The sequence below is a fragment of the Mercenaria mercenaria genome, chromosome 2 (assembly GCF_021730395.1).
Source record: "Mercenaria mercenaria strain notata chromosome 2, MADL_Memer_1, whole genome shotgun sequence".
NCBI lineage: Eukaryota > Metazoa > Mollusca > Bivalvia > Venerida > Veneridae > Mercenaria > Mercenaria mercenaria.
Genome location: NC_069362.1, coordinates 67026573 through 67039192, shown reverse-complemented (window position 1 = coordinate 67039192; position 12620 = coordinate 67026573). Strand labels below are relative to the sequence as shown.

Below are 12620 nucleotides of genomic sequence, written 5' to 3'. Positions count from 1 at the left end.
TTTTCTCAGTGCATGTCGACAACACAAAATTTCGACAGTAAATCATAACAGGGTATGGGGCTTGCTTTCCCAGGTAGAGGTGTTGCAAGTTAAGAATTATATTAGGTTATTAGGTTTCAACGTAATACCATTGGCAGTATTCATGATTTTCAACTTTAAAAACTTGAACCAAAACTTCTTAGTTAAAAAAAAGGAACACATTTCTGTCAGATATCAGTACAAAGTTATGGAGATTGCTTTCCCAGATGGAGATGTTGATAGTAAAGAATTCGAAGTATTTTTAGTTTCAGTTCTGTCAATACATTTAAAAGTATTAAAGATATTGGACTTTACAAGAAAAAACACAATCAAAAATAGTTTTGAGGATTGCTTTCCCAGCTGGATATGTTGATAGTAAAGAAGTATTTGAAGTTTTAATTCAATACCTTTGTAAGTACACAAGATATTGAACTATAAAAACGCTGACGAGAAAGTGACAGTATAAGTTTGAGTTCCTTTTTTCGAGAAGTCGAGCTTAAATCATAAACTTCACAATTCCTTATTACTTAAAAATTATATTTTTATCTTTCATAATATAAATTTGAGAGTTTTCAAACAAGGTATGATGATGGGATGAAATTATAAACAAAATGTGTGGGTTCTATCAATTGTATGTGAAAATAAGTTGTTTTTATCTAGAAACATGTCCGCTAGATACAGAGACACCACATGAATACTATTTACTATAGACTGCCGGACCGACGACGGACAACGAACCATTCTGTTTTTGTAATAAACGTGGTATCAAAGTTTGATTCAGACTTCTTTAGAAATTCTGCTTCTAGAACGTGAAATCTCAATAATGGACATACGGACGAACGAAGGACAGCACACCATTATCACGCCGTGCTCAAGTAAGGTGGAATAAATCAACTTTAATGGACGAACATGCTTAAACGTTTAAAGTAAGGGTGTTATTAAATGAATTTATGCAGTTCTTTAAATTCCAAAAAGTGTGTCCCAGTCGGGTACAAATCAACGATGAAGTCCCAACCGGTGCTCATTTTTGTGCAATATTTTCCGGAAAATCCTTACCGGAGCGTGGTGTCCCGGCCGGTTTGTGTTGAAATCGAAAGTACATTGTTTTCTTAGATAAGGCACTTGCATCGAACTTAAATCAGCGTCAGAAATGAAGAGTGCTTTATTTTCAGCATATAGGACATGATATACGGATCTAGTTGCTACTGCATGAGAAACTGTGACCTTGAAAACGTCCGCCATCTTGGTGTGTCCTCTCCGGCTCACGGAAAATCCCAGCCGTTGCACGTATACGACAGTGAATAAGGCACTGACTCAATCTGGAATCGATCCTACTTCAGCTCATCCAGAACTGTCTAATGAAAGCACGGAAGGACACATTTTTTTAATTCGATAGTAAATACCGCATGTTACCGTAGAGGGATCGATCCCGATTTTCGCCGCTACGCCTAGGATCGATTCCCTATCAATTTAAATGTAGATTTTGGAATAAAAACAGCACTGCCCATATTGTATTGTATTAAAGGTAATTTTCGCCTCTTGGAGAGGCGCACCCTCCGGAGAGGTAGATTTATTTATATGAAATATGCTCACTAGGTGCTTTTATTTACAAGTGCACATTATGTGTATATATACCATATATCAATATTTATACTGATGTGCAAGACGTTGCGGTTCAAGCTTACATCTCATTCGGTATATCACATGTTACCGTAGAGTGATCGATCCCCTATTAATTGAAATTTTCGTCCGTTATGTTATTACTGATATTACGGCTTGTATTAGAATTTTGTTAGTAGTTTTATCAATCATAGGAATATACTAAACCACTTAAAAAGGTAAATTACATTGTATTATGTTATTAATACCGTTACTTACTACGTTATGGTCCCGAAAGTTGTTTTATTGATTAAAGGAATATTCTATACCACTTTAAAAACATAGAGAGTAAAACGAATGAAATATGAGAAACTTGAGTATTCTAATAACGGTCGTGCGTAATAATTTATGGTGTTAGCTGCCATTTGCGATTTTTTTTAATAGAAATGTATTTTTAAATTACTACATTTGTCCGCCTGGCGTAACTATTTAAGTGAGGAACCGACTTCTTTGATTAAAAGTTTATGTTGTGGATTGATGTTTTCACTAAATAACAAGAACATGCATATTAGCTTATGTATAGCTGAATTATTTATGTTCAGATTTTATAGGGGTCTATAATTGGCGCCTTTTAGAAACAAGTATAATATCTATCGTGTATTGTTGTATTATATTGAATGAACGTCTGAAATACGCAATTTTCTTGTTAAACACCAAACATAAAGGCCCCAATTATAGACCCCTGTAAAATCTAAAAGCGGTATGACCTCGTCGTGCGTGTAATTTTCGTATCATTTATGCGACAAATTATGCGTAAACCAAACATCTTACATATGAATATTTAGAAACAGTTTAAATAGGTTTTTCTGAAAAATAAATTAACTTGTATTTTTGGTTTCATCGATGACCTTTTTTCTATACACCTCTATATTCTCTTGGTGCATGGGTGCTTTGGATTTTTGGTTGCCATGACAACACAGATAACATTTATTGCCTTCAAGGCCTAGCTTTTGGCAGTGGGCCAAGGGATTTCTGTCTTCACCAGCACAGTTGGGGGCTAATGACCATCACAGTATGGTCCCAATTAACAAGTGTCAATGTTTATTGGAGAGTCAGTCTACCTTACAAGTGTATCAATTAGTGAGAAAGGGAAACAATGTAATTTATCTTAAATTGATATATAATTGATAACTTTTAAAGTTATACTAGCTTTTTCTTGGCATTTCTATGTAAAGAAAAATATTTGTTGATCAAACACAATAATAAGATAATCAGAAATTTATTTTCACAATAATGAAATAATGATAAAACTTACTTAAAGAAATATGCAAGTTTTTATTTTTTCAAGGTCTGTCTGGAGAATTGTGATATTTCAGAAAATTGTGACTTTCACTCATCTAAAGCTTGCAGAATACTGTAAATAACATTTGTCTAAAAATTGAAAACAGTATGTGCATTTCAAAGTTACAAAGCAAAGCATGAAAAAATGTCACTTTTGGCAACATACTGAAAATGAAAATTCAGTATAGATGGAACACAATAATTTTAAGTTCAAATAATGTTGATTACATGAATACAAGAAACCCAGTTTCCAATTAGAAAAATATTGTTTGTCAGCACAAAGAACTCCTGAAGTTTTCACTATACTTGTGTTTTATTATAATTATTATTTTCAATATTATTACTGTATCTTTAATCATCCTTTATGTAATATAATAATAATAAGAAGAAGAAGAAGAATTTAATCATCCTTTATGTAATATAATAATAATATTATTATTATTATTATTATTATTATTATTATAACATTAAAGTAATAGTTATTATCATCTATATAATATCAAAATAATAATTAATATTATTATCATTCCACATTCACTGAAGAAAAATTAATTTCTTTCAACTCCACTGCACACATCTTCATGGTCTAGTTTGGGTCCCTGCTGTGCTAATTGCCCTCTAATCAGTTACGGTTACATTATCACTGATAAGCAGCAGCTAAGGTGGGAGTTGTATATTGGATTGGGGGGGGACACTTATAATATAAGAAGATTTGAAAATAACTGACGACGTAATTAATGCGGCGTGGATCTAAAACGTAATTGGAATCAATTTACAGGTAATTATATGTAATATTTCTAGCACTGAACGCATAATTATTAGCACAGAAATTGTTATTCGTTTCCAAAATTTTGACGAAAACGCATCGTAAATTAAGGCAAGATGCCGTCTGAAAAACGGAAACTAATACAACTCCAAAATGAGAGAGCTAAAATAGCTAAAACAAATCAATCTCTTACTTCATTCTTCTGTGTTGCACAAAGGTAAATATTTAATAGAATTTTTCTATTTATGAGTTTGATTCACGATCGCGATGAAGTCCAAGTGGACTGCAAATTGGAATGCACGGATTTTTCTTCTATACTAGGTCTGACAGATTCGCAGTAAAACATAATATAGATCTAAAGTTTTGTTTGACAATGTTTTATGATTTTTTTTTCGACACAACGGAAGTGTTCTACAGAATGATGAAGGTTGTTGTAAAACCCTGCTCCCAGTTTTATAGATGAAAGAAATACTTTTTTAAACGAAATGAAATTTATTTGCTTGTTGATTTAATTTTTACTTTTCATTTTCAGCACTAATACAGGCACAGAGGTTGCAACAAAAACTACTGTTACGGAAACGTCAGTACCACAGAACAGGAAAATCCTGAAACCCCACAAGACTGGTAGTGATAAAGCCAAGCACAAAGTAGAGTTTGACCGTAGCTGGACTCGGGAGCGACCCTGGTTATTACACAAAGTTGACACTGACAATGAAGGAAATAAAGTGGAAGTTATGTTATGTGAGTTGTGTAGTAAACATAAGACTCAAGGGAGAAATGGGAATTCTGTTTGGATCACGACTGGTTGTAAAAGTCTGCGCCTTGACAGAGTAACCGACCACGAGAGGTCAGATCAGCACAAGGATGTGGTGAAACTAGAAACTGAAGATCAAATGACAATTGACAATTCATTCAATGAAAAAACTCCACTAAGTGACAAGGAATTTGAAGCTGTCGTGTGTGCGTCAAAAGTGGTACATTTCTTAGTGAAACATAACATTCCGCACACAACTGTGTATGAGGACTTCATTGACTTCGCTATTAATGAACTGAAAAGTCCGGTACTAGCCAACCTTTCCAAAGGCAAAAATGCCACGTACAAAAGTCGTGCCACAGCAGAGGAACTGCTAACAGCTATGTCCGATGACATTCAAGAGACTGTGAAACAGAATATCAAACAAAGTCACGCGTACTCCGTCCTCACTGATGAGGTGACTGATGTATCTAACAAGAAACATCTTGCGTTTTGTGTACAGTATGCAAACTCAGACAGTGGAGAAATTAATGTAGATTTCGTAAAAGACATTCAGGTTGATGACGGCAAAGCCGAAACAATATTTAAAGCAACTGAAACATTAGTACAGAACGAACTTGGAATGGACAATTTTGTTGCGTTTGGGAGTGATGGCTGTAATACAATGATCGGTAAGAAAACTGGAGTAGCCACACGTCTTAAGGAAATAAAACCAGAGGTTGTTACAGTCCACTGCCACAATCACAGACTTGCTTTAGCTGCAAAGGACAGCTTTGAATCTATCAAACAGTTTCGGGATACAGACGATGTGTTATCGGGTATTCACAAATACTACAAATCCTCCAGCAACAGAACCAGATCCCTGGAGAAACTACAAAGTGTACTTGAAGACTGTGATCAGAAACATATCAAGCAAGTTGCTCACACACGCTGGTTGTCACACCATGACGCAGTGACATCTCTCAGAGATACTTACGGGGCGGTGATCATGGACCTTGAGGACGCTGTTGAATCGGGAAAAGATAAAGTGCGAATAGGATCAGGCCCCTCAGCCAGTGGACTTGGAAAGAAATTGAAAACCTACCAGAGTGTACATATCATTCATTTCTTGTGTGACGCTCTTAGACCCCTGACTCAGTTGGCCCTGACATTTGAGTCTAACAATGTTGACTTGTCAGTTATCAAACCAAAGATGGATGCCACCATTTCTGCCCTAAACAAACTTAAGAGTGTGGATGGAGTAAGCATGAAAAAGAGCAGCAAACTTCTACAAGAATTCGAAATCACACCAACAGAAGATGAGATTAACCGTGTGAAACATGCTGAGTGCCTTTTTGTTGACAACCTTGTTGCAAATATTGAATCCCGGTTAGAGAACAGTGATGTTATTGATAGTATGTCTGTGTTTGCTATGAAAGACACTGGTGCTCTGGCTGGCAATGATGAAATTGAAATGCTAGCAGACCACTTCAGTTTTGACATTGATCAGTCGCTGTATGAATAGGACCAAGTGAAAGAAACTGTGAAGGACCTTGACTCACAATTTTTCAATACCCCTTCGTCCCTGACTAAGACACTAACTAAAATCGCTCCAACCACCGGCAATGTATGTCCAGTTATCACAAAGTTGTGTGCAACTGCTGCTGTACTTCCAGTCAGTACAGCTGAGGTAGAACGTGTGTTCTCAAGTGTTAAGAGAATTGTAACTGACTTACGTAACCGCCTAAAAGTTGAAAACACAAATCATATTTTGCCTGTGCACAAAAATGACAAATACTTGAACTTTGCAAGTGCTGTTAAAAGATGGACCAAAACCAAAAATCGTAGAATAAATATGCATTGTTAATGTAATTGAGCTGTGATATAGCTTCAAACAGATATTGATAAGTTGAGTGTGAGTCCTTGGACCTTAAGTCCTTGCGACGTTTGACCTGTCGTCAACACACATTTAAAATATTTGAAATCAGATGCCTGTACACTGTTTTGTATACTAAGTGTGAGTCCTTGGACCTTAAGTCCTTGCGACGTTTGACCTGTCGTCAACACATATGTAAAATATTTGAAATGAGATGCTTTTAATGTACACTGTTTTGCATACTAAGTGTGAGTCCTTGGACCTTGAGTCCTTGCGACGTTTGACCTGTCGTCAACACATATTTAAAATATTTGAAATGCATGTACACTGTTTTTCACATTCTTTTGTGTATATATCTATTTATATCATTAGTATCAAAAAATTAGAGAAAAGCCAATTATGTGTAAGGTTGTACATAATAAAAGTGTTCTAAACTGTTGATTTGTTTTTAATGATCATTACAGTAAACTAGAAAAGTACTGGTAATTTCCAGGAAGCTATGATAGTTGGTAAGTACTGGTACTAAATTGCCAGGAAATATGTTTAATCATTACGATGGTAGTGAACTGTGTAGACTACCACTGGAACAAATGTCATGACTTGTGATGGAACTTGTTGTCAAAGATCAGTTTGACATCTGCAATTGTGAGCAAAAGAATGTATTTTCTCCAATACTATGGGTATATAACTGATACAATTGCTATTGAAAGTTAAGCCCAAAATGCAGGAAATCGCGCGCTCGATTTCAAAATTTTCCGGGGGAGCATGCCCCCGTAAAACCCCCTTAGCACAGGCCCTCATTCTTCAGCACCCAGTCCTTTTTCAAGTCTAGATACAACACTATATATAGTAGTGAATCTAGGCCTTTAACTGCTTCTATTGTCAGTCTCATTCTTTTTTCCAGTCTTAAAATGTGGAAGTATAAGTTTTTCTACAAAAAGGAAAGTAGTAAGCATTGAATGTACTGCTCAACGCGTGTCATTTTACGCGTTCAACAATTCTAAGCAGGATTGGCAAAACATTTATGTGTATGTTTTAATTACACAAACAACAAATAAGATATTGCCTATCTCATTTTATTTGAACAGATTCTTCTTTTTACATACAAAATTCCGTTAGCAGCACTTTTTATCATCGAGGTAAAAACAGTTTTTGATATGCAAACATGTCGATGTTCTAGACCAGTGATCTTTTACAACGATTATCGAACTACAAATGTACAAAAAAAGGCCATGTATTTAAAAAAAAGTTTAAGATGCCTGCCATATCTGAATGACGACATTTCATCTAGTAATACCCCGAACATTCAACCACAGTGGGAAACTTTTATGAATTGAATATATCACATATATACCTGAACTTTAAAGATCGACTGTGAAATATGCTTAAAGGCATTTTGATATATATTCTGTAAAATTATGAATTGAGTATATATTTGTACGTAATTGTTCTAGCTAACACTTAGTAATTATAATCAGTATCTGGAACTTCAAAGGTACTTTTAAAGTTACAGATTTAAGTAAGATTTACTGAAATGTGTACAAGTTGGAATTATTTCATTTGTCTAATGTTTGATTTATTTGTTGTTCTTGCATAATGTCTGTGTCTTTGCAATGTCCCCATACATCATATATACATGTACTTGTGTAATTTATTTATAAAATTTATCTTATCTGCTTTAATCGTTAAATTTATTTTGTGAACCACAAGAGATTCAGTTTTCATTTTTTATATTTTTTTAGACTAATCTGATTGATGAATAATATTGCTGTAAAAGGAAACGCATACCCAGCGCTTTGTTCAATTAACAGGTCAAAGCGCCACTTGATTCATAAGTAATCTATAAATACCCATATTCGATTTCCGCTGCCACGGACAATTTCAATTTAGCGACTGTCGTCACTAAATCCACATATTCCAAGCAAATAGATTTTGAAAACTAATTTTCCGATCAACGCCAATGATACTTTTGTTCCTATAATTTCAAAATGGTTTTTTTTTTATTACACAAGTTGGGCTTAGGGCAGTTTACAGGTAATGTTCACAAGCTAATTTTCCGATCAACGCCACTGATACTTTTTGTTCCTATAATTTCAATGTTTTTTTATTACACAAGTTGGGCTATAGGGCAGTTTACAGGTGATGTTCACAATTAAGTTATATCTTAGTTAATGGCGAAACGTAGAAGTGTTTTTTTCAAGATGGCGCCGATTTTTCTGACAGAAAGGGATTGACTGAATCAATCAGAAAGTTGTATCCTTTTTGGCCGAGTCGATTAACAACTCAGACTACAGGAATGTGGTATGTACTGAGTAAATGATGTATTGGCCGAGTTACAGCGCAATATTGAAGACGTGTATCATCTAAGTGTAACATTTTGTAAATAACGTATACAGTGTATACAGTATACATGTATCAAAATGCACTACAGCTACATGTATCAATCATATAGTTTATATATATATGTACATAAATAGCATTTTCTTAACTATTTCACTTATAGAAGTATGACTGTGTTCATAATTAGGAACTATAATTTGAGTCAAACTGCTTCTAATTAAAAAAAATGTAATAAAAAAAATGACATTTAGCTATTTCATATGTACCTATTGAAGAAATTTAAGTACTTATTTAAGAAAATTACTCAATACAGAACGATTATGCTAACAGCTACCCCATACACACCTATGTGGCTTATTTAATGTAAATTCGAGCAAACTATGTCTGTTAACCTATATTTTTTTAAATGATTGTTTTTAGGTAAAACAAAGGTCATAACTATTTAGACTTAATGGAACATACAATCTTGTGGGTAGAGAAAGGGACAAGGGTAATCTTGTATAACTAAGAGACAGTGGATCTTCAGCTTGATATAAAATCACTGATACCAGGTTTGCGAGCGTAGCGAGCAGAAAATTGATAATATCAGAAACTCCATGAATGCCAATTAACACTAATTAGCGCAAGTGGGATCTTTAATGCATAGATGTTAGGTACGATTTCTTCTGACAAAGCACAAATATTATCAACGGCTTCCCAGGCTATCTGCAAAGATACGTATAATATACTTAGAAAATGTCGTTAGACAAGATTGATAATGTGACATTGGAGTGCTGGAAAGTTAAAACAGTTCGAGGCGCGTCAGCAGGGTTGATCAATATAAGAATATATTATTAATTTAAAAAAAATGCCATGATGTAAGTAATTTTATATCAGCTTATATTTTATATTTGGCCAAAATCACAGTTTGTATTGACTTTATAACAATACAATGTATATATTTGGAGATATAATCTCCCCAACATGATAAATTATTCCTGGAAAAATTATGTTTAAAGCCGCTCTTAAATTAATGTTTATATGGTGGTGTAGATAAAAGACGTATAGACAAATAAGTACCACAGGGGAGTGTTTCTTTGAACAAACAATGACGAAAACAGTGGGGAGTCTTAACTAAGAATTTTACAGACAAAACGAAAGAACTACTGACAGGCAGAATAATATACACCATGGCAAGAAAATAGTGGCGAAATATGTCTTGACTGTTTCTTTTCATCTGAGGTGTTGAATACGGTTGAATGCGTTGATTTGGTAGGGCAATTCGGTTAATCGACAGAAGGTTCCTGGATTTCATACAAGAAGGCAACTTGATTAGAACATTATTAGCTTGAAAGCATAGTCTCAGACAAATGTCTGAAAACTTTAACCAAATGATTACTTCAAACTAAATGTCTAATACACACATTTGTTTCAAACCAAATTATACTTTCTTAAACTAGCGTCTGTTTCGACTAAATGCATCAACCGAGGTATTGTTTCAAGCTCATGGCATTACCTTTCGTCACACTAGGTCCGGTCTGATGTTTATTTGCCTTGTTGTGGTCATACGTTTAAACCATCATTTATTGGTAGTGCACTGTTTACACAATAATGAATAACGTAGACACCACTACCGTTTACTTTTATAAAAAATGACAAACAGTATATCTAGTTCGTGTGACATCTTAAAATATACATATGCGCAAAAAGGCTGTAGTGCCCATACATGATGGCCGACACGTTAGCCACCCGATATCACAGGAAGGGCCAAACGTAACACGATTTCAGCCCACGGTAAAACACTGAAATGTAAACAATTAACGAACGGGTGGTTAAATATGTCGTTCCTTTTCACTATTTCTTTATATTTTCTGTGCGTCGCATTTCCATGTTATCCAACTTTCACATTTGCTCGAACTTATTTTCTATATTAACTTTGATGATGGTTGATGAGAAATAACCATTACACAAGAGAGGCAGAATATAACGTAGCACAACGGTTAAAGTATTAGTGTTCGTGCAAAGAGGATATGTATTCTTCATGAAATAACTAAATCTTAGAAAACAGATAAATTGTATCATTTATCTTATTAAAATTGTTCATTTCTTTAACAAGAGCTATCAAGGAAAGTACAAACTTTCAGTAGTTCTTATCATGAATTAATTTACTTTATTGGTACAGACTAGGTCATCCTTCTTGTTTTGCACTCGCTTTGGTGATATATATCAAAATAAATACTGAACGGTATTGCCCTAAGATCTCAAGTTTACCTTTTTAAACTTTAAATGCTAAGTGTTTAAATGGCATGTGCTATTGCAAGGCGGGGTAAGTCCAATATTTTCATGAATATTACTAAGTTTTACTGAAGAAAAATAGTAAATATTTCACGTGATAACATTTGTCAGATTGTTTAGGGTGAATATAGTTGTTTTGCATACATTTACTCAAATTCACATTAACTGCAGCGAGCCTTTTTACTACAGTAAGGATATTCAGTGCAAAAAAACTCCACTGCAGCAAGCCTATCCAGCACAACAAGTCCGTTCAAGGAAGCAAGCATATAAATTGAAATACAGTTTACTATCAAAGTAATGACTTCAATAGCATTGACAGAAAATGGCAATAAATGTGGAAGGAAACTTTTCCTCACAAACTATTTCAATAACAGGTCTTCTAACTAGCAATTTTTCCGTTGGACACGAATGCCCTGATGCCCTATGAAACATCCGCCTATTGTATATTTTCAGTACAGTATGTAAGTTGTGAGAGTCCTGGTTTGATTCAACTTTCACTTTCTTTATAGAAAAAGCACAAAGCCACAGTTGTGCAATGACAACTCTAATTAATCTGTGTGGAACCTCAACTGTTCGAACATTTGTTCTTGGAAATGAAGGACGAATTCACTAATAGTTATGAGCACCGAACACTTTACACAAAACCAACAGCAAGAAATTTTAGCATTGCGTTTTATGTTGCTTTTAGTTGTGATAAGTTTCGAGCTGATAATAATAGTTTAAAATAATTATATACACTCCGAGTGTTTGTATGCGTATAATTCGAACTGAAAAATAAAACCTTCAAAAGCATTACTTCTTGCGGCTTTGCACGTTATGAGCCTTATTAACTGTTACAATTTCACACGCAAGGATACAGAAAAAATGTTTATACTCGTACCAAGAATCGCAGCGTTTCTGTGTTATTAAGCTTATAATAAAATCATATCGCGTTACCAAAATCGATGATCATTTAATTGTTGCAGGACTAACGCCGGCGCAGTTCGGTCTAAGAAATCTTATAGTTATTGTATATATCACAGAATTATATTTATTTTGTTTGTCACTGGAATTTTGAGAATTTCGTCTACAGGTCCATTGTTATCGTATCTGGTACTTAAATTGTTTCACGGAGCCGGTAGATGGATTTCCAACCTCGATCATTTCATTTGAATGTTAAGGACGTCCTAGTATATAGAAATGTTTCCGACGATTAATGTTACATAAAGGCCATTGTTTTATTCCAATCTACACTGCTTCATATGTGTGAAATATTAAAACTCAAAATAAAATAATGAAAGTAGACAGAATGTGAAATCTGCAATCCACTAAAGTTATCGCTTCTAGAAAATGATTGTCAGACCTGAAAAAACTGGAGCAGAATATTTCTAAGAAGAAAGGGAGGGGGCATATTTACAGGAGTTTAGGCACACATTTATATTAACAAATTAATATTAGTTTTAAACATTCTTTCGTAGGTATTAAAGTACATATATTTAGTTTCCAGACATAGATTGAGAAATTGTGGTATTTGTGTTTCGGGTGTGGGGGTCTTCTCGGAAGAATTTTTAAATTCTACTTGACAAATCGCTGCAATTTAAGGTAGTTTTGCACGTTTTAAACCCAGGGGTAGGTGGAGTAATGTCATTTATTCGTAGAATATAGAGCAAAGCTTACGGAAATGATGAAACTAT

The 12620-nt window shown here is 34.4% G+C and overlaps 1 protein-coding gene across 1 annotated transcript; it reads left to right on the top strand.

The window, feature by feature from the left end:
- The first annotated feature begins 3840 nt into the window (after nucleotides 1-3840).
- LOC123562249 (E3 SUMO-protein ligase KIAA1586-like) lies at nucleotides 3841-5982 on the top strand. The gene is made up of 2 exons (XM_045354896.2): nucleotides 3841-3941; nucleotides 4257-5982. The coding sequence occupies exons 1-2, from the start codon at nucleotides 3841-3843 to the stop codon at nucleotides 5980-5982; spliced, it is 1827 nt and encodes a 608-aa protein (XP_045210831.2).
- Nucleotides 5983-12620: the final 6638 nt, after the last annotated feature.